Source organism: Phocoena sinus, chromosome 10, assembly GCF_008692025.1.
Source record: "Phocoena sinus isolate mPhoSin1 chromosome 10, mPhoSin1.pri, whole genome shotgun sequence".
In the NCBI taxonomy this organism is placed as follows: domain Eukaryota; kingdom Metazoa; phylum Chordata; class Mammalia; order Artiodactyla; family Phocoenidae; genus Phocoena; species Phocoena sinus.
In genome coordinates, this window is record NC_045772.1 from 9,591,889 (window position 1) to 9,612,685 (window position 20,797).

Below are 20,797 nucleotides of genomic sequence, written 5' to 3' on the forward strand. Positions count from 1 at the left end.
GCTTACCTGTTCATCCACCCACACCACCCCGAGGAGGGCAGCTCTATCCTTACACAGGAGCCCACTTTGGGCTGGCCAGCAAATAGCTATCTCTCAAGAGCATGCCGATTTTCAGGGGGGAGGGGGATTTCTCCCAAGGTAATAACTGGACAAATCAGCAGACATGCAGGAGTGAGAAGCAGAAATTTTGACTTGAAACCACAAGAATTGGTGTTGCACCACAGACATGTAAAATTCCTCCTTTCCAATAAATAAATAAATAATGAGCGCAAGAGACACCCCCGAGCCTTACCACATTCCCGTTTCTCTCCACCTCCGTCGCAACCCCACCACAGCCACTAAAATGTTGGGGAAATCTGTACTTAGTGACACCAAAAGCGGTCCATTTTATCTCATAAAGAGAGACAAATGGATTCCAGCTAGTGTGATATGATCCCATTTTGCTAAAAAGAAAGAATTTAAATATATCTATATCATCTATATACAGTGTATATATGTGCATATATGTGTGTGTTTATATAGGCATAGGACAGAGGCTGCAAGAAAATCCGTGAAGAGGTTAACGGTTTGATGGAGATTACAGACGGTTGCTTTTTTTCCTACTTTTAAAAAAATTTACAAAGTACAGGACTGTTGGTGTGATTTAAAAAAAAATAAAGTTTAAATAATACAAAATAAAAGAAATGGAGCGTTTTGTGTGGCAGGGCTACTTTGCGTCCCTTCCAAGACAGCCTAGGTCTCCCAGCCCCTCCCCAAATAGGAAGCTGGGCTCTGGTCTCCCCGTGAGCAATGGCGGAACCATTAGAGGAACTGTAGGGGGCAGGAGGGTGACGCGGCACGGGGCCTGGGAATTAGAAAACATACAGACGTGACCGCGAGGGCGGCTTCTGCCGAATGACCCAAGGATGACCCGCTTCGGGCCCAATCTGGTATGTGGGGAGTTCGTTGTCACCCCGCGGCCTCTCTCTTCCGAACCTCCCCACGGCCACATCTTCCTCGCTGCGTCTTCACCCGACCTCCCGGGCGAGGGCAGGTGCCGCCCAAGACCCCGGCAGAAAAACAGATGCAAAGGATCACCCCGGCCTTCCTCGGCCCCATTCACTGCCTCCCCCACCCTTTCCTGCGGTGGCGTTTTTGTTTTAATTCATCTGAACTGGTTACAAAACCACACTCCCACGAATACATAAATAATGGATAAGGGGTGGGGTGGGGGGCAATGTTTTAAAGAAATTCCCGCAGGGCCTGGCCAGGCAACAGCAAATGCATTTCTGCTGTATCATATTTAACTGTTTGCAAACTTCTGCTGGAAGGATGAGCAGCGGCTGCAGAGACTCCACTGCCCTTCCCCGCCCGGGGCCGGGAGAGACTTGCAAGGGAGGATTCAGAGGGAGAAGTTGTCAGCTCGCGGGGGCCGAGAAGATGCAGAGGGGAATGAGAAAGTGTTTGTAAGATTGCACCGCCCCCAGCCCGGCTTCGCGCAGGCCAAGCATCTCCCTCCCGGCCTCCGGGCCCGCTTCCCCCAACCAGGCTAGGCCCCTTTAAGAACCAGCGCGCGCCCCCGCCCCGCGTGCGCTCACTTTCCCTAGCAACCGCCCCGGGGGAGGAGAAGGTCCTGGCAACGGCGAGCCAGCCCAGAGGGTCACGTGATGGCCCGCAGCTGGAACGCGAGCGCGCGCCCCGCCGCGCTCCCGCCCGCCGAGCCTGGGCGCTGTGGCGCGTGCGCGAGCGGTGCAGCACCGGCCGCGGGAGCAGGGAGTATTATGGGCTGTGGGTGCCGCTGAGCAAGATGGAGCTGTCTGCAGTGGGCGAGCGGGTCTTCGCGGCCGAATCCATCATCAAACGGCGGATCCGAAAGGTTAGCCGCCTCCCAGGGCGGGACGCCTAGCCCCGCAGCCGGTCCCCAGATCCGCGGGCCATCGGGGCGAAGCGGTCCCGCTAACCCGGGCTTTCTCGCCCACCCCCGCGCAGCCGCCTCCTCGCGTCCCCGCATCTTCCCCACCCCCACTCCCCCCTTTTTTCCTTCTCTGTTTTTCAGGGACGCATCGAGTACCTGGTGAAATGGAAGGGGTGGGCCATCAAGTGAGTGTCACGGGATCCAGGGGTGAGGGGGGAAGGGAGGCAGCGCACACCGGGGCCTTTTTTTTCCCTTGGAGGGTGCGCACATTTGCTCCCTGGCATGTGTCTCTGGCTCCCTCGTTTTCTTTTTTATTTTGTGCATGCGTAACTCGGCAGGTACAGCACTTGGGAGCCGGAGGAGAACATCCTGGACTCGCGGCTCATTGCAGCCTTCGAGCAGAAGTGAGTTTGGGAAGCTGGCAGGGGCGGCGGGGCTGAGGCTCGGTTGGGGCGCCGCGCGGGGAAGCGGGAGAGCCGGGGAGGGCAGCGCGGAGTGGGGCCCAGGAAGGGGCTCTTTTTAACCTCTGGCGTTTCTCGGCCGCAGGGAGAGGGAGCGTGAGCTGTATGGGCCCAAGAAGAGGGGACCCAAACCCAAAACTTTCCTCCTGAAGGTAACCTGGCCCAGCCCCAGCAGGCCCCTCTCGGGCCCCCAGCCCGGGCGCAACACGGGGCCTGCAGGGGAGGGACAGATCCGCGGCCGCCCAGGCGGGCGGGTCTTTCCAGAGGGGCCCCAGCTGGGCAAGGGGTGGTTGTGAGCCCCCGAAGAGCCCCTGGCAGCAGGCCCTGGCCAGCTCCAGCTTCAGCAAGAGGGGCCTGGGAATGGGGACAAGGGGGAAGGATAATCCTCGCTGACAAAACCAGGGTCTGGGGAGGCCAACAGGAAGGGGATGGGTGAGGCAGGTGGGGTGCCCATCTGAGGGGGTGGCAGGGAGGGGTGGCTTCTGCACGTGAGAGCCCTCATCTCCCCCAGCCTTGAGCTGGTAGGGCTCTGCTTGGAATTAGAACCCGGGGGAGGGTGAATTTGGTCTCCCTCATCGTGGGGAACAGGGAGAGGCTTTGGGTGGGGGGCACCTGCCTCCCTGCCCGCAGCTTCCCTCTCTCAGGATTTGTTCTGTATGCCTCCCCTCCTGACAGAGGGATCTAACTTGAATTTGACCTTAAATCACTTCACTTTGAGTTTTATCACCCAGGCTGGGCCACTGGTTCTCAGTTTTGCCCACTTCTGGCTGTCTCTGGAGGCTCTAACGAGGATGGAGAGTGGGAGAGTAAAAGCAGGGCACGTTAGCCTCGGCAAGGGAGGGCGACCTAGCTCCAGAGGAAGCCATCTTAGAGGTTTTTTGGTGTTTATTTTATTTTTTTTAGTGAGAAAGAACAGAGTCTGGGAAGGGAAGGTGAGATGACCCAAGGTGGCAGGCAAGGCTGCAGGAGGGCCTCCGTGGGCAACCATAGTCCCCCCCCCCCCACTAGTGCTAAGGTTGTCTCAGGGCCCCTTCCCACCCCGACAGCCTGTGACTTTGTGGCAGTTGGCACGGGAAGGGCAGGCAGGACTCTGCAGAAAAGAGGCTGTGCACAATGCAGAACTCAGAATCTCCAATTTGTCCTAAAGGCTCAAAGCCCAATTTGGGGGGGCTCTCCAGCTCCCCACCCCCCAAAAGAACTGCAGAAGTGAAAGAAATAATGGTTTCCAGAATTACATATTTCTGTGACCCTTGTCGCCAAATTACACACATCTTAGGGGATCTATGGAGTAACCTTAACTCTTGACGCTTCTTCGGAGGGATGGGGCAGAGCAGCTGGAGGGCCAGTGGGCTGTGTGACAGCGTCTCAGTGCAGCTGGAGTGCCCTCTAGCGGGGAAGTGAGTAATGACCATGAGCATTGATTCACAAAATGCTTTTCTTTTTTAATAGCTGTATCTCCTGAGCTGGCTATGGGCCTAACACAGTGCTGACCCCCACATGGATTATCTCCTTTAAATCTCTCAACAATCCCATGAAGTAGGGAATATTATCCCTATTTTGCAGATGAGAAGATCAAGGCCCAGGGAGGGGAGGGGATTTACCTGAGCTCCCGCCACCCAGCTTCCTGGCTTCATCATGTCTCCTTTTCTTAACCCTGTCCCTCAGAGAGTGCACGTCAGGTTAAGGGAGCAAGGTGGACACACACACATACACACACAAAAAGGAAACTATGAAGGCTGTAGAGTTGGTGGGGCAGGGGATGCTGAGGCAGATGAGAGAACCTTGATCTGGACCTTAAAAACAGATAGCATGAGAAAGAGAGATATTTGCAAGGGGTGATGGAGATCAGCTTGGTCTGAACCCATTGCTCTGTGGGTCACCAAGAGGCCAAGTGTGTATAGTAAACATATTACACTCAGATAGCACTCACTTTCCGCAGGGAACTATTCTGAAGAGAACAGGAGCCCCTGAGGTAGGTTGCATTATCCCCATTTTGTAGATAGAAAAACTGAGGCCAGAGAGGTTAAATAATGTGCCCGTGGTCACAGAGAGTGAGTGGTAGAGTCCAGGTCTTTAACCTTCCACGTTATCTATGTATAGTACATGCCAACCCCTCAGAGCCATGCCTGTCACACAGTCAGAGTGCAATAAATGCCTTGGGCTGTGGTACCAGTTTTAATCCACAGGCAGACCCAGGTCCCACCTTCAAAGAATTCTCAACCTGGGGAGAAGAGAGGAGGAGGAAGGGTGAACCAGCCCGTTTTAAAAAATACTAATAATGTTTAGACATTATAAAGTAAGAAATAGTTTTGTAGAAAGGTTGGAAACCATACATTAGAAAAGATGACTGCTCATAAGCACCTGCCCCGCCCCTTGGATAGTCTAGTATTCTTCGAGTGCTTGCTGTGTGCCAGGCATTGTGCTAACCAGGTAACATACACTGTGGTCAGAGGAGGCCCACTAAGCCGGGGTTTCATCCTGGATCTGGTGTTTGCCTTGCCTGCGCTCTTTGCCAGTCCCCAGGGGCCATGCATCACTGCTGGACTCCGGCAGAACCATACTTACAGAGGTTCCGCTCAGACAGCATGCAGAGAGAATAACCACCAACCCCTGGGGATCAGAGTGGGGAATCCCCTAAACTCCATGGGGGACGAACCTGCAAAAAGCCCTTGTTGCCATACCAAGGGAAGGCTGGCTTTCCCCTGCCTTTGTCTGGGAAGGGGTGTGAGGGAACCAGTCCCTGGCTCCACTGGCTCGGGGCAGGAGGAGCTGGCAGCCCTGGCACAGGGTAGATCGGGCCCACGTGTGCTGCCACCTAGTGGCTGGAGGGATGGTTAACTAAGCTACCCCAGGAAACCCCCAGCAGGGCTGGGAGGACCATGTGGCAGTAAAGTGTGCCTCTCCTACATTCTAAATGACATCCTCGCTGATACAGCATGTAAGTCCACAAACACCTCTTCTGGGGGTTGTGGTCAAATACAGTCTAGTCTTGTCTGAGAGGTGTACAGGCTACCTCCCAGGTACTGGTCAAGCATCCAGCACTGTGGGGATGGGAGGTGGAGAGACCCTAAACCACAGATCCCACTCTTGGGGAGCTCAAAGACTGACGATGGGAATGTGTTCTTCCTCTCAGCCACCCCTAGCTCACCTGGCTGGAGGCAGTCACCACCTAATGGTCCCTCTTCCCACCAGGAACCAGGGTATCTGTATAGAACACAGACTGGTCCTCCATCTCTACACTCTGTCCAGCCGTTGCTTTCAGTCCCTTGGCCACTCCATCCTCTCATCGCTGGGCTCTCTCTGCCTCCACCATTTGTCTCAGCAGGGCCCCTTCAGCAGGCTACCTGGGGCACAGTCAGCTCAGGAAGGACCAGGGTTTTACTACTTAGGCTTCATTCTCCACAACTGGGACCTAATCTGTGCTCCTCTGGACCCTGTACTTCTCTGTTGTATTGAATCACCCTGCACCCTAATTGCCTGTCACTTGTCTCCTGCGTGGAGCACAGCCCCCTAGGGGTAGAAGCCGTGTGTGGTCACAGTCGTAGCCCTAAGCAGCTGGCACGTAACTCATCGGTACTTTCTCAGTGAAGGAAGGACTGGTCATGGAGGATGGCTTACATAACCTTGTGAGTCTCTTGCCCTAGACCTGGAGTCTCTGAGGGCCCTGCCACACACACACACACACACACACACACACACACACCCCACACACACACCCTCGCATCTTCCATGAGACAGAAGGTGAGCTGCTGCAGGGCCCTGGCGGGGCTTTATAGATTTCACCCCTGGGAGTGTGTACAGCTGGGCCCAGGAGCCTGGGACAGTATCCCTTGCTCCCCACAGACTTCTGCTCAGCCATCCTGTCCCCAGGCCATCTTGGCACAGAATATGAAGTGGCTGATCCCACCTCTTAGTCCATGCCCACCAAACCCATGTCTACCTGGGGTGGATGCCAACCAGGCTTTAGGTGCTGGCTTCGGAGTCTGTTGGCACCAATTTGCTCAGACCCAGGCCCTGAGCCAGACCCTGGGCAGTCAGATGAATCAGACCCAGGAGGGGAAGTGGTGGCGGGGGGGGGGGGGGTGCTGGGAGTGAGGAGGAGGGGCCAAGGTCTGTCCCAGAGCTGATGATGAGCTGGAGGTGCCTCCTGTTCAGAGGCAGAAAAGGAGCTCAGGGCATCTGCTAATAGGTCCCGGAGGGCTGGGGTATGGGGTGAAGGTGGGAGGGGTCGCCCTCGCCTTTCTGCCACCAAAAATTAGTCCATGGAGGAGCACTGGGCTTGGATCCTCCCGGCTGGGGGCGGGGGGGGCGTTGATCAGGGGCTTCTTTCCGTGCAGTGTCCTGGCTATTGACACTCCTCTGTCAGCAAGGGCAGCCACCGACCCGTCTGTCTGTCCCTCAGACCCACGGCCAAACTTGGAAAGTTAGTCTTGGAGTTGGGCCTGGATGAGGGTCTGACGCTCTCCAACCTTCCACACTTTGTATCACCGTCTGAACCTGTTTTCCTTTTATCGCTAAGGCAAGGTCACGAGCATCACTGATTTCTTAAGTGCTCTCAGGGTGGTTACTTGAGACCATACTTGTGGGTGGCTGGTGCAGGGGTGTCCAGAGGAGGTCAGCGGGCGGCGAACCCTCAGCCACTGCCTCCCTCTGTCCCACAGGCGCGGGCCCAGGCGGAGGCCCTCCGCATCAGTGATGTGCATTTCTCGGTCAAGCCGACCGCCAGCGCCTCCTCGCCCAAGCTGCATTCCAGCGCTGCCGTGCACCGGCTCAAGAAGGACATCCGCCGCTGCCACCGCATGTCCCGCCGCCCCCTGCCCCGCCCAGACCCCCAGGGGGGCAGCCCCGGCCTGCGCCCGCCCATCTCACCCTTCTCTGAGACTGTGCGCATCATCAACCGCAAGGTCAAGCCGCGGGAGCCCAAGCGGAACCGCATCATCCTGAACCTGAAGGTGATCGACAAGGGCACGGGCGGAGGCGGCGCCGGGCAGGGGGCCGGGGCCCTTGCCCGCCCCAAAGTCCCCTCACGGAACCGCGTCATCGGCAAGAGCAAGAAGTTCAGCGAGAGCGTCCTGCGCACGCAGATCCGCCACATGAAGTTCGGCGCTTTCGCGATGTACAACAAGCCCCCGCCCGGCCCTCTGCCGCCCCCGCCAGCCACCAAGGCCGACATCGCCGCCTCCCCTGGCCAGGGGCTGCTCCTGGCAGCTCCCAGTGCCCCGTACGACGCCCGCAGCTCCAGCTCCTCCGGCTGCCCTTCGCCGACCCCGCAGTCCTCCTCCGACCCGGATGACGTGCCCCCCAAGCTGCTCCCCGAGACCACGAGTCCATCTGCCCCCGACTGGCGGGAGCCCGAGGTGCTTGACCTGTCCATCCCTCCCGAGGCGGCGGCCACCAGCAAGCGGGCGCCTCCCGACGGCACTGCGGCTGCCAGCCAGGCCCTTCCCGCGGCCCCTCAGCCTGCCGGCGCCGCCTCAGAGCCCGAGGCTGGAGACTGGCGCCCTGAGATGTCACCCTGCTCCAACGTGGTCGTCACCGATGTCACCAGCAATCTCCTGACGGTCACTATCAAGGAATTCTGCAACCCTGAGGATTTCGAGAAGGTGGCTGCTGGGGTCGCAGGCGCCGCAGTGGGGGGTGGCAGCAGTGGGCAGAGCAAGTGAGGGGCTCCACCAAGGAGGGGGGTTTGGGGGGCCCTCCTGCCCAAAGTCTTACTCTTGCTCCCGCCCCTGCCCCCGCCCTCAGACAACCCTGCCTGTGCTTTGCTTGTTTCAAATGGCTCGGTGTTGACCCCGGGATGGGGCTGGGCAGTTGGAGCCCCCTGAAGCCCAGTGGGAGGGGCGGTCCTGGAACGGGGTGGGGCTAGGGTGGGGCCAGGACACTGGGAAGTCCTCCCTCTTGTCTCTTGGCCCCCTCCCTGCCCAAGCACGGTGGGGCCTGCTGGGTGGCTCCTGAGGAGCCCCGGAACTCGGGGTTCAGCTGCCCCCTCCACATCCCATCTCTCCCCAGCTTGCTTCCAGCTCTCGCGCACAGCATCTGATTTCTCGGTGCTAACCCGGCAGCTGCTGGGGACCCCTTCCCAGCATGGGCACCGTCCCTTTCCTTCCTCCAGATGCCTGGGAAGGAGGGGCAGGGATGGGAAAGCCCGGACAGAGGTTGAGGTGAAGGCGGCCTTGGCCCCTCCCCCCCCACACCCACGAGGGCGGCAGGAGCAGGGCCCACTTTCGGACGAGACCCAAGCAGGCCCCCGTGGGCCCCACCCACCCATCTCTTTCCTCATCCCGCGCTCAGAGGCGGGAGGGACTGGCACGGACCTCACCTGCCACGGCCTCCCAGCATCTAAAGGCCCCTCAGTTCTCGACCAAAGGTGCTACAAGAGCCTGCTGCGCGGACTTCCGTTTGCGCATGCCGTCCTGGGCGGGTCTGCGTGGATCCGTGTGTGTGTGTGTGTGTGTGTGTGTGTGTGTGTGTGTGTGTGTTGGCCCCTGGGCCCGGCTCTCGAGGCTGCGCCCTTTAGGGTTCCTCACAGTAAGGTCGTCGGATCGAAGGCCTGGAACCCTCCCTTGCCATCAGCCGGGCCTGGGACCTGGCCGAGGTCTGAGGAGTTTGCTGTGGAGGCCGATCCTCCCAGCCCGCGTGTGCTGGGGACACGCATCCCACGCCCTTCTCCTTTGGGGCGGTCAGACGTGGCATGGTGGGGACCGAAGCAGAGGGGAGACCCCCGTCGCAAGCTTCCTCTTCCTCCTGGGTGTTCGGGGGGAGTAGGAAGCCTGGACACCGTTCCGAGGGTCTCCGGCCCCCTCTCTCTTGCTTCTGACCGCCCAGGCTTTCTCACAGCCCATCCGGCCTGAAGCAGCTCAAAGCCTCTGGTACCCTGGGCAGCTTCTCTTTCCTCTGCTGCCAGGGAGCTGAGGTGTCCATGCCAGTGGCAGAGACCAAAACCCCAGTTTTAGGCTGGGCACTGGGAGGGCAGGGTGGCCGAAGCGGGGGGAACGGAAGAGGGGGCCTGTGTCCTTCAGGAGAGCGGGCACGTGCGGGACCAGGGGTCTGGTGGGCAGGGGAGACAGCCCTGCTGGCCAGCCCTGAGGCGCTGCCCGGACTCAGTTTGCCGTGAGTGGCGGGTCCTTGCACGTGGCTCAAGGTGGTTTCCTGGTGTGTGGGCTGAGAGCCATGATGGCAGAAAGGGAATTCCAGTTCAGAAACAAACGCCTTGGTCCTAAGCACGGGAGGACTGTTTCTTCCGAATCTCCCCGCCAGGGATTGTGGCAGGGCCCCTAACCCTCCCCGTCCCAGGATGTAGAACAGGGGCCGTCACAGGGTTTGGGGCACTGGTGCTCCTGGACCCCTCCCCCCCCCACCCTTTGTGTTGGCTCTGTGGCCGTCCAAGTGCCAATTGGCTTCCCCCAAATAAGGGCTGGTATTTCTCCTCTGTCCCTAGAGGGGATTTCCCCCCAACCCCCACCCCAGGTGAGTGTCCACCTGGGTGCCAGTTACAGGTGTTTCCAGAGACCATAGAAATGTGTTTTCCTGAGAGTCCGTGTCATTCGTGACCTTTTTTGTAAAGAAGTTGTGTTTTCAGAGGTGATTTTATGACAGGAAAGTGAAAGAATTAGTTTTGCAAAAAACAGAAAAAAAAAAACACAAAAAAAGAGGGGAAAAAAAAGAAATAGAAAAAAATTGTGGGATTCCTATGGGGTTTGGGGGGGGTGGGGAGAAAGAGATATTTAAAGAAAAACTAGTAACGCAGTGATTGCACAGGTGAGGCGGCAATGTTAGGAACGTGGATAGAGGCCCAGGCCCAGCTGGGAGGCTCCCAGGCACGGCAACTGCCCTCCTTCCGTGGCCCGAGGCAAGGTAAGCCCTCCCTCCTGCGCTGGGCCCAGACTCCACACCTGTCCCCGCTTGAGGGGAAGGATGACTCCTGATCCCAAGGGAACTTGCCAGAAGCTGCAGGGGCCAGGCAAATAGAGCTGAGATTAGGGGACGTAAGAGTCAACAGGGGTCCCACCATCACCGGGACCCATCGTTGGTGACTCTCCAGGAAGGCTGGTGAGTAGGTACAGTTTGGTTCCTTGCCTTCCTCCATTCCTTTGCCAGCCTGTTGGGTGGGCCATATGGTCCCTCCACCGCCACCCCGTGGGGGAATCTCCCTCCCCATCGCCCCAATGACCAAGACACCCCCGAGCTTCCCTGGCCAGGTAGGGGATGCAAAGCTTCAGGAAGACAGGAGCTATGGACTCTGGGAGAGTATTAGGTGGTGATCAGAGGGGTTGGGGGTAGCTGTAGGGAGAGGGAGTGCCTGCCCCTTTTCACAGGGAGGGTGCTGCCCTTGACCCCCAGCTGTGCAGCCCTGCCCCAGCCCATGCAGAGGCACGCATGCACACTGCTCCCAGGTGGGCAGCTCCCCTGAGGGCCTGAGTGGGCACCTGGTCAAGCGCAAGCGGAGCCCTCCTTACCTCTCTCCCAGGGTGGCTCTGAGCGGGGGGTCCCACAGCCCCCAGCACACGCTTGCACGGATCAGCCTCCCATGGGCCCTTCCTCCCCCATTGCTGCTTTTCCGTTTGCCTATTACCAAGCAGAAGTTGCAGTCTGGTTTGCTTTATTTTTATATGTGAAATACCCCTCAAAGCCGGATCTTCTCCCATGTTCAGTAGTGGCTGGGGTCATCTCCCCCTGATGCCACCCTCTCCCCACTCCCATGTCATAGGAAACAGATGAGGTCTGGTGTCTCTGGTTTGAGGTGGGAAGTTGGGACCCATTCCTGTCTCATTCCCCTCCCGGATCCTCAGTTTGCCCTTCTGTGAAATGGGTGTATTGGGCGACACAGCTTTTTCATGAAGCACTGCTGGTGTCCAGGCAGCTGCTGAAGATTAGGTGGCGGTCGAGGTTGCTGGCACTGGGGCCTCCAGCCTCCCACAGTCCCGTTTCATTCTCACCCTGCAAAGTGGTCAGGGTCAAAATGGGCTTCAGCCTTCGTCTGCTCTGGAAAGAGGTGATGATCAAGTCCCCAACCTCAGTGTGAGACGGCAGAGTGGGAGGGGTTACCCCACTTACAAGACCAGGAAACTGGGGTTCTGAGAGGCAAAGCTGCTTCACTGGAGCGAAGAGCCCAGCTGCTCTGGCCTTTTGGGGGAAGCCTCTTTAAAAGGTGGGGACCTGGGCCTTGGAGCCACTGCAAAGCCAGGGGGTACCCCTGAGCCAGGCGGTCCCGGGTGAGGAGTCAGCCCAGAGGAGGAAACCGTTAGCTCGGGGAGCTGGGCTGCCACCAGCCTTTCTAGCCTCTGGGTGGACCCAAGTGGACGCACCGCCTTTTCTGCCTTTGGGGGTTTTGTTGGTTGTTTTTGGTTTGGTTTTTTTTTTTGGTTTTTTTTGCACTTGGCCCACGCTGGACAGTGGAACCCGCCTGGTCAGTTCCACTTCCAGGCTCCCATGCACTAGCCCAAGGCAGCCTCTTGAGGGCTTGTATGGTTTAAGGAATCACTTTCGAGAAAAGAAAGAAAGAAAAGTGTTTAAAGGTTTTCGTTTTGTCTCTGTCTGCATCTCCTCTCAGATTCAGAAAGCCCAGAATTAGGGGCTAAAACTCTAGGAGAGGGGGTGTCCCCAGCCTGACCCTGTCTTGCTGATAGTCACCAAGACTCCAAAATAGGGGGGACAGGCTGGGTGCAGACTGAGGCACCCACTTCCCAGGCCTGTGGGGTCCCTCCATCCCGCCTTGAAGGAGTCAGCACCCCACTCCAACAGTGACTGAGCGCCTACTGTGCGCAGAGCTCTGGCTAGGCAGAGGGGGGCTGGGGGTCTGACGAGGGACCCCCTTGCAAGAGGCCACAGTAGAAGGAACCAAGGGTTCTGGGTCTTCCCCCTGCTGTAGGGCGGAGTAGAGATGGAGACTTCTTGTTGTTGGTTTTAATTTAAAAACACAAAGGCCTAAAGAAATGTATCTTATAATGTTTTTTAAGTTTTGAGAAGCTCATTTAATGAATTGCGCACTAATGAATTCTATATATAATATACATATATAGCTCTATATTTGGGGAGGGGCACTGTCTCTTTTTTCTCTCTCTCATTTTAAAAATGAAGTGTCGTTGCCTTCGTCTGTGGTTCAACCATCCAGCTCCCAGCTGGCTAAACTTTGCCTCCAGTGGTTCAAGACAGGAAACTAGTAGGGTGAGCGGGAGACCGGAGATGGGGACGCCGCCTCAGCGTGGGGCTGGGTCCCCAGGCCACAGGCCCCTCTCCCAAAGGTTGCAGGTGGAGAAGACGCCTTGTGTTGGGTGTGGCTTTTGGTTCTGTGTGCCGGGTTCGGTTGTTTCTGGGCCGGGGGAGGGGCGTCTGTGCTGATTACTTTGTCTTGTATGTTTCGTTCTGCTGCTCTTCAATATCGTATCAATGCCAGGAAGGGGGCACAGAAAGCCTCTTTTGCCCCCCCCCCCAAATAAATTGTCACATTCCGAAGCTAAGGTCTAGCTCCGGGTCTGTCTCATTTCTTCCGGCTGGGACTGTGGTCTTTAGAAAGCTCAGGCCATGCCTCTCCTGGTGCGGTGCAGCGAGGAGAGGGGGCCCCTGGCCCTCAGCGGTGGCAGGCCAGCGCTCCGGCCAGATTCCAAGCTCCCCGCCTCCCACCCCACGTCCACCTCGTGAGGGAGATGAGCTTGAGGGGAGTCCCCCTACACAGGTAAGCTGCGGCGCGGGCCACTTCTTGGAACCCGAAGACTACCTGGTCAGCGGGCACGTGGGAGGGGTGGGGCTCCCGCCACTCTCCGCCCCCCAGTTGGAGTCACAGCACCTGCAGAGAGGGGGCCCCGGGAACTGGATCCCTAGCCAGCCAGTCATCACAGGGCCTGGGAAGGAGCAGGCCAGGGTTGGGGGCACGGGCTACCCTTGTCGGTAGCAGCCCTTGCTAACAAGCTGCTTCGGCTCAGAGAAACATCTGTTTTCTGGGCGCTCGTGTGCCGCCTCTGATGAGACGAGCAGCCTTGGGGAGCCCGTTGGACGCCCACAGGGATCCAAAAGCAGCAGACCCCGCAAATTCCCGTGCCTTCCTCAAGGGTTTGCCACTCCGCCCATGTCCTTGAGCGGCACCTCCATCCCTCCACGGCCACCCGTTTGCCAGGCCTGGAACAGGTGTCACCAGGTGTCGCCTTCCAACCCTCCCCTTCCCCACCACCCTCACCCCCTTGTTGTGAAACCCCCAAGGCTCGCCTCTCAAAGGTCTCCCCACCTGCACGCCCACCTCACCTGTCCTGACCCCGACTCCTTTGGCAAAACCTCCCTGATCTGCCGCACTCGCCCTGCACCTCCCCCTCCCCGCACTCTTCCACATGGTGCAGCTGCCACAGGGGCCTGGCAGCCCTGCCAGAGCCTTCAGGAAGCCCACTGCCCTGAGGATCGAGTCTAAAGTCCTCCCCACCACTGAATCCGGGGAGAGCTCCCCGCCTGAGCCCCCCCTCCGTGCCCCATCTCGCTACGCAAGGGTCACAGCTCAGTGCGTGCCTGGCATGTGGACCCTTGATTCGTCTTTTTCTGTCACCAAGCTCGGTTCTTCCTTACTAATGCGGTCAGTGAGGCTTGGGAGCGGCCGAGCGGTAGACATGGGGCACCAGTGTGACTCATCCAGCTGGCCCTGGTCAAAGAAGAGCATGTCTCTGTCCGAGACTGGTCTCCGTGCAGAAGCCGGGCAGGGAGATGGGAAGATGGGTGAGGGGGGTGGGACCCGGTGTGGAGTCAGGGCTGACCTCCGTGGCACCTACTCCACGTGCACCCCTACCTTGCTTCCACCTTGTCGTCTTGCCTGGCTCAGTGCTCTGTTCTCCAGACATCCTCATTCGGTAGGTACTTAGTTAAAGCAACAGCAACACTGGCGAGCACTCTCCCATCCCCCCCACACACACCCCTCCCACCCTCCCCGGTGACCAGTGCGGCCTCCAGTGATGAGCCAGTGTCACGGAGGAGGGCCCGCGGGTTGAAGAAATTCCTTTGCCCCAAGTGGCACAGTGGAGAGGGACTTCCCTCCAGCACATGCCTTTGCCCCCCGCCCCTGCCCAGCTCTCTGGGATTGAGAACACGGGGGCTGCCCTTGGGAGGCAGGTGCGTTCAGGGATTAGTGTCACGACTGTCCCTTATCACAAGTCCTGCTGCCATCTCTTAGCAGCTATGTCTGCCTATTAGTCGCAGATGAATGAGTGTGACCAGGGCAGCTCCTTAAGGTGGATGGGAGGGTTCGTGACGAGGACAGGGCAAGACCACGCAACTCGGCTCAGGGAGCCCGACGTGCCCCGTCTGAGGTCAGTGAGGGCGCTGTACATGCGGTGCTGGCGTCGTGGGGCTTGCCTGCCAGGCAGTGCCTGACCAGTCACCCCACCCACGTCCCTCGCCCTATTCCTGGGTGTCACCAGGAGTGCGGGTCAGCCACGGGGTGAAGCTCAGGATTTGGGGCAAGGTGTAGAGAGTAGGGGTTGAGATGGTATGAGAATGACAATTTTGCAAAATTATTCAGACGTTTCATAGAAGCTGAAAGTGTAATGGTTTTTCTGTCCTTGTTAAGCTGTACCAGAAGTGAAGGGGGTGGGTCAGAGTGGCAGCGTCTAAATGCCGAGCCCCCCTCAACCAGATCCCAAGCCTGTGTGCCCATCTGCACCCTCCTTGTTCAGGCTGCTGGCTTCTGAGGGTTCACACTTCACAAAGGCCTCTGGCTGGGAGAGGCCCCACAAGGATAGCTCACCCACAGGGTGGGGCCTGGAAGGGAGCAGCGGGTGAGCGGGCGTCCTGGCCTCCAGACATCTGAGCCTCTGAGAGTCAGAGGAGGGACAAAGGCCGGGACTTGAAATCACCTCGTGAGCTATGATGAGACCTGGACGTGGCCGAGGCAGTGGGGTTGACAGGAAGTGGCCAGAGAGATTTAGAATATTGAGGATTTGGTGATTGGCTTTGAGTGCTGTGAGAGGGGCCCTCTGAAAACCTCCTGGGTATCTGGTGTAGGCATATGAGTGGGTGTTGGCATCACAGGCTGGGGGACCGGCAGAGGAGTCAGCCTGGGTGAAGCTGAGTGCAGTTTGGGACACCTTGGGTGTGAATCCGACAGAGGGGCCAGGAGGAATTTTCATCCAGAGATTTGAGACTCCTGCCTTCCCAGGTGCTGCTGGAGAAATCTGTCCCTTTGCTGAAGAGTCTTTGCCCCCAGGTGCACCTCAGCTCTGAGATGACTGGTCACCAGACATCCTGGAAGGACCAGGATGGAGGACTTAGGTGCTTAGCTGCCGAGGCCACTGGGAGATACAGCCCCTGCCTGCCACCCCTACCCTCCCAATTTCATGCCTTTCATCTGGGTGAGGTTGTGAGGCAGGTGGCTGGGGGGGATGATGAACCCCATCAGACAGGTGAGGAGGAGGGGCAGGGGGCTTGCCAGGGCCGCTCAGAAGCAGAAGAGTGGAACCCAGGTCTCGGGCGTGATGGATAGAAGCTTCTGAAGAGCCAGCTGCTCAACCCAATACTTAGAGATACTAAAGAAAATAGAACATTCTTTGAAACACCCAACTGAGCTTCCAAGAGAGTAAAGAAATCCCCAGGGACCAAAAACAAACAAAGAGGAAGCCAAAATCAGGGTGACAAGCAGATGCCAATCCTTAGGCTGCCCCGCAGGGTGGGTGGCGCGGGGACAGGGGTGGGGAGGTGTTGGCCTTGGCCGATCTTGGTAACCAAGAAGCTTGGATTTTACATCTATGTAGGGATGGGAGACAAGGCCTTGGGTCCCTTCCAAGAGAGATTTGGAGCTAAGATACCTGAGTAAAGCTGGACCCATATCCTCAGTGAAAGAGCAAGTGGGGAAAAAACAAAAACGAAAAAACCATCCTTTTGCAAAAAGCAGAAGGAGTTGTCAAAGAAGTTGGCTCATTTTTGGCTCTGTGGGAAAAATAAAAATGAAGTCTCTCTTGAGAAATTATAACTCTAGACCTTCCCTCAGACAAAATTTGAGGTTTGGATTTGCATTGCCCACACAGTCCCAGAACTCCTAAGTCTGGAAATTAATATAAAAAGCAAATGTGGAGTGAGTTACACCCACAGAGCATGTCCCTCTCTGGAGGGACGTTCCCATAGTAAAGGCCACGTGGGATACTCACAGATAAAACCGTTGTTAACATGAGCTCTCAATCCCAAATTACAAAACATACAAAGAAGCAAGCCACAAACAGCAGAAAAACAAACAGCATATATAGAATCCTGCATCTGACGTGTTATTTTCAAACACACGTCAAAGATTTCCAAAAATGATCATGAATATCATGTAGTAGGATGTAAAGCAAGTCCCAATAAATTTCAAGAAGTTGGTATCACAGATCACGTAGAAGTTAAAAATCAATAGCAAAATTATAACTAAAAGACAAAACCTCGTGTACTTGGACAGTAACCCAGATCTCTCATTCACCTACATCTTGCTCCTTCCCCAAACGTCTGAAATCTCTTTAGAACAATGAGATTCCAGGATGAATGTAAAGCTGCTAGTAGACGGCAGTCACAGGGGAGGAGCACAGCCAGTGTGAGTTGAAACTGGGTGGGAACAGGCCCCTCCCTGGTCTCCAGACGGGATGTGATCATTAGAGCAAAAGACCAAATTCTTCTCCGTCTTCCAAAAATGAGCTCAGTGTGTGACAAAGACATGAGCCTGCATTTAAATGACAGCCATCAGCCATCAGCCTTTATGAGCCAGAGGGTCTGGGAAACATTTATGCAGAGCCAAGGTGGGCTGATAGAAATGGGACAGAGCAGGTGGCAGGGGTTCTCAGTGCTGTGTCATAATGCCAAGGGCCCCTGCCGACGAGCAACATGCTCTTTTGGGGTGGACTTGGAGGTCCCTAGGGGTTCTCTGTTAAGGCTCCGATACTCCCATCCGCAAGCCAGGAAATAGGACACACTTTGGAAGAGGCACACGTGGACTCTGTCCCCACAGGGACTCATTAGAGTGACTGTCATCTCACTGGCTCCGTAGGCAGCCCTTGCAGGCACTCACAGCTCGGTTTCCAAGCAGTAGCGTCCTGAGGCTTGCTGCCCTCCCCATCCCTGGCCCCCTCCCTGGCTCATCGCCTGCCTGCCTTTCACAACTCAGGCACTGTGAAGAGACCCTTGTCCAGGTTCAGGTGGCCAGGACACTCCCCTCTCAAGGCCTCGGTGTTCCTCAGCATTAAAAGAGGCCAGGACTCCCTGCTTGGCACGGTTACTTGGGAGGACTGAACGTGATGGGTCAGAAAGGGTTTTTTTCAAGTACCACATGGGTAAGAAGGGCCATCTTCCCGATCTATGTAGCCAGAGTCAACCACTCCTCTGACTTCCCGTCCTGGAGTTCTAGCCTTCTGCTCACCAATTCTGGATGCCCTCCTCCCGTGTAACAGCTTGACGATGGTAGAAAAATAGTGGACAAGTCTGAGCTCTGCCGGCTGTGTGATCTCAGGCTGGTCAATCACCCTCTCTGGGCCTCTGTAACCTCTTCTGTAAAATGGAGGAGAGGGCTTCCCCTAATTGTCTTTTCCAACTCAGAATGACTCTAAGGATAACTAATGCATACAGAGTGGACTTCGCAAGGACTGACTCATTAAATCCTCACAATCTAGACAGCACAGTACCCACAACATATAGATGAGGGAACTGAACTCAGAAAGGCAAAGTAACTTGCTCAAAAATCCCTACGTGGTAGACGTGGGGTTTGAACCCATGCAGTCATACTTACCTACCATGCCAGCATCCTCCCTGTGTAGCCTAGTAGGTGAGGGCCCAATCACTGGAGCTGAACTGCCTGCCTCAGTGGGACCCTGGGCATGTTGCTCATCTCTTCTGTGCCTCCGTTTCCCCATCTATAAAATGGGGGAGGAGAGTAATAACTCCCTTCCTCGTGGGGTTGCAGGGAACTCTGATGAGGGCTCCACGGGCCAGGCTCTGAGCTGCCCACTCGAGTTTCATTCCGGCCTTAACCCTCCCGTGGTACAGCCAAGGAAACTGGAGAGACAAGTTGGGTCACTTGCTCCAGGCGGTGCTGACTTGTGGAGCTGGGACTGAAATCCAAAAGCGCCGACTTCAACGTCCGTGCTTTCAACCCCTCTGCTGCATCTCCACGTGATGCCCTCAAACTCCACGCTCAAAACCAAACTCCGGACTGCAAATTGGCACTCCCCACAGCTGCCTGACTCACCACCCTCCCTGACAGGGGCCTGAACCCTGCACCTTGTCTTTGACTCAGCCCTTCCCAGCTAGTCCCCAGCGTGGTGACTCACTGACCCCGGAATGGAAAAGCCACTCCAATCCCTCCCTTCTTCCTCAGCCCTGCTGCCTGCTCCAGTCCAGACCCCAAAGCTAGGGACAATGGATACCAAGTACCCCCCTTCCAAAGGGTAGCCTTGCAGAGGAGCTGGACAAAAATGTTCCTGTCCCCTCAGCCCTCCCAGGCCGTGGGGCTAAGAAGCCATGTGGGAGGTGGGGTTGGAGAGGGAACTGTCTTTAGAGACAGTTGGCATCACTCCCCAGCCTCAAGCCAAGTGAGGGCGCCTCAGAGAGCACGGGAGCATGGCATGTTTCCGCTGGGATTTGGGAGGTGAGGCGACTAGGGACAAAGGTGAGAGGCTGGCTTGAGTCCCCTCTTTCCACAAGGCAGGCAGGGACTGAGCTGCTTTGGGGACAGTCCACACTCCCAGCATTTGGGGGCCAGGATGCAAGAATGTTTCCTGGGGTCCCAGGGGGAACCTTGGAGAAGGCGGCTGGTTTGAGGTCATTTTGAATTAGGATCCAGCCCCAAGAGGGTTGGGGTGGGGAGGAATAATAAGGAAGGTGCACGTGATCCTATCAGAAGACTTCATGTTGGGTGGACCCCCAGTGACGGGTGCTGAAGGGGTGTTGTGAGTGCCAGCCAGGGGATGCTTTGCCCAGGTAGGAACTGCAGGTGGGACATCCCTAGTGATGCAGGCTCTTTGAGGAACCCACAAAAATGCCCCTAAGGAGAAAGAGCCAGGCCCCCAGGCACTCACCTAACCCACCTGAGAACGTAGACTTTCCTGAGGACACCTGAACCGGCCAAGCCAGACTTACCTTGTTACCTCTCCCTCCTCCCTGCTTCAAGCTCCAGCCCTGGAGAAACCAGAGGCAACTAGTGGGGGAAAGGGCAAGGGGAGAACAGACCAAACTGGGGTCTTAGAGGAACAGCCCACAGTGCCTCCTCCTGCTATATAGGTCTTTGAATTTAAGGCAGACTTGAGCTGGGGGAGAGGAGAAGCTTTGACTAGAGATTAGAGCTTTGCTATTAGACCCAACTATTTTAATACCTAAAAAATAAGATAAAGCCCAAAAGTGACTGAACAAGCTCTGAGATATGCCTAGGATCTCATCCAGAGGTAGGGAAGTTTGGGTCAACAGTATAGGTTAACAAGGCAGCCACTGAGAAAGGGTAAAATTCTTTCTGCCTGCTGCCCGCCAAGCACAGCTCATCCTGTGTCTCCCTTCACTGCCTCAGCCTCCTAACAGGCCCTTTTACTTTCTTCTCCTGTTCCAACCGACCCTTGAACCCCATCCTAGTCTACCGGGCTGAGGCCTGCCGGAACAGCCTTCCCTGCACTGTGCTTTCGTCCAGAGAGACAGTCTATCCTAGTGGTCATGAGCTTGGGTGTCTCTCTTTGGATCCCAGCTCCTTGACTTGGCAGCTGAGTGACCTGAAACGAGTTGCTTAACCTCTCTGTGCTTCAGCATCAGTATCTGAGGCATGTGGATCGTGAGAGCAGCATGCCTGTTCCACTACGGTTTTGTGAGTCTTTAAATGGTTACATATAAAGCCCTCAGGAACATAGGAAGAAGCATTTCAGTGTCAGTGACCATCATTATTCTCAAATGCTTCCTTCTTGCTGTGCAATCTTGGGAAAGTCCCTTTCCTTCCCTGCTTCTCAGTTTCTGTATCTGAAAAATGAATTGTGTGTGGGTACAATTTGCTTGTGGCTACAGCTAATGCTGGTGGCAGACAAACTTCAGTGAGGAGAGAGACCCAAGCCTGGACCCACCCCACGGTGGACCGAGAAGAGAGCTGGCAGGCTTGGCAGGCAGGAGTAGGGAGGGGTCCAGCCAGCAGGACTGCCCACTCTACCCTGGTCTCATGCCTTCTGCCTTCTTCTAGCCTCTAGGAGGGTCTCCCCAACCCGCCCCCACCTTCCCCTAGGGACCACCTTGGGCACCCAGTGCTAGATCAGGAAACAGATGATATTTGAGGAGTAGCTGCCAGGCACCCCTGGTTCCTCACTGGACACACGTGAGCAGCCATCCAGGTGAGGTCCCAGGTACCCACCCCCTTAGGCTCTAGCCCCATCACACACCTCTACCTGAGCCTGCAGTGTCCATCTGCCCCTGATCCTCCTTCATCAGGAAGCCTTTCCTCTTTCGTCATATCTGTAGGCAGCACAGGACTGCCCACACCCATTTTACA

The 20,797-nt window shown here is 56.6% G+C and overlaps 1 protein-coding gene across 1 annotated transcript; it reads left to right on the forward strand.

The window, feature by feature from the left end:
- The first annotated feature begins 1,710 nt into the window (after positions 1-1,710).
- CBX6 (chromobox 6) lies at positions 1,711-12,818 on the forward strand. The gene is made up of 5 exons (XM_032646056.1): positions 1,711-1,855; positions 2,036-2,079; positions 2,233-2,298; positions 2,441-2,507; positions 7,017-12,818. The coding sequence occupies exons 1-5, from the start codon at positions 1,787-1,789 to the stop codon at positions 8,016-8,018; spliced, it is 1,248 nt and encodes a 415-aa protein (XP_032501947.1). The 5' UTR covers positions 1,711-1,786; the 3' UTR covers positions 8,019-12,818.
- The last annotated feature ends 7,979 nt before the right edge of the window (positions 12,819-20,797 follow it).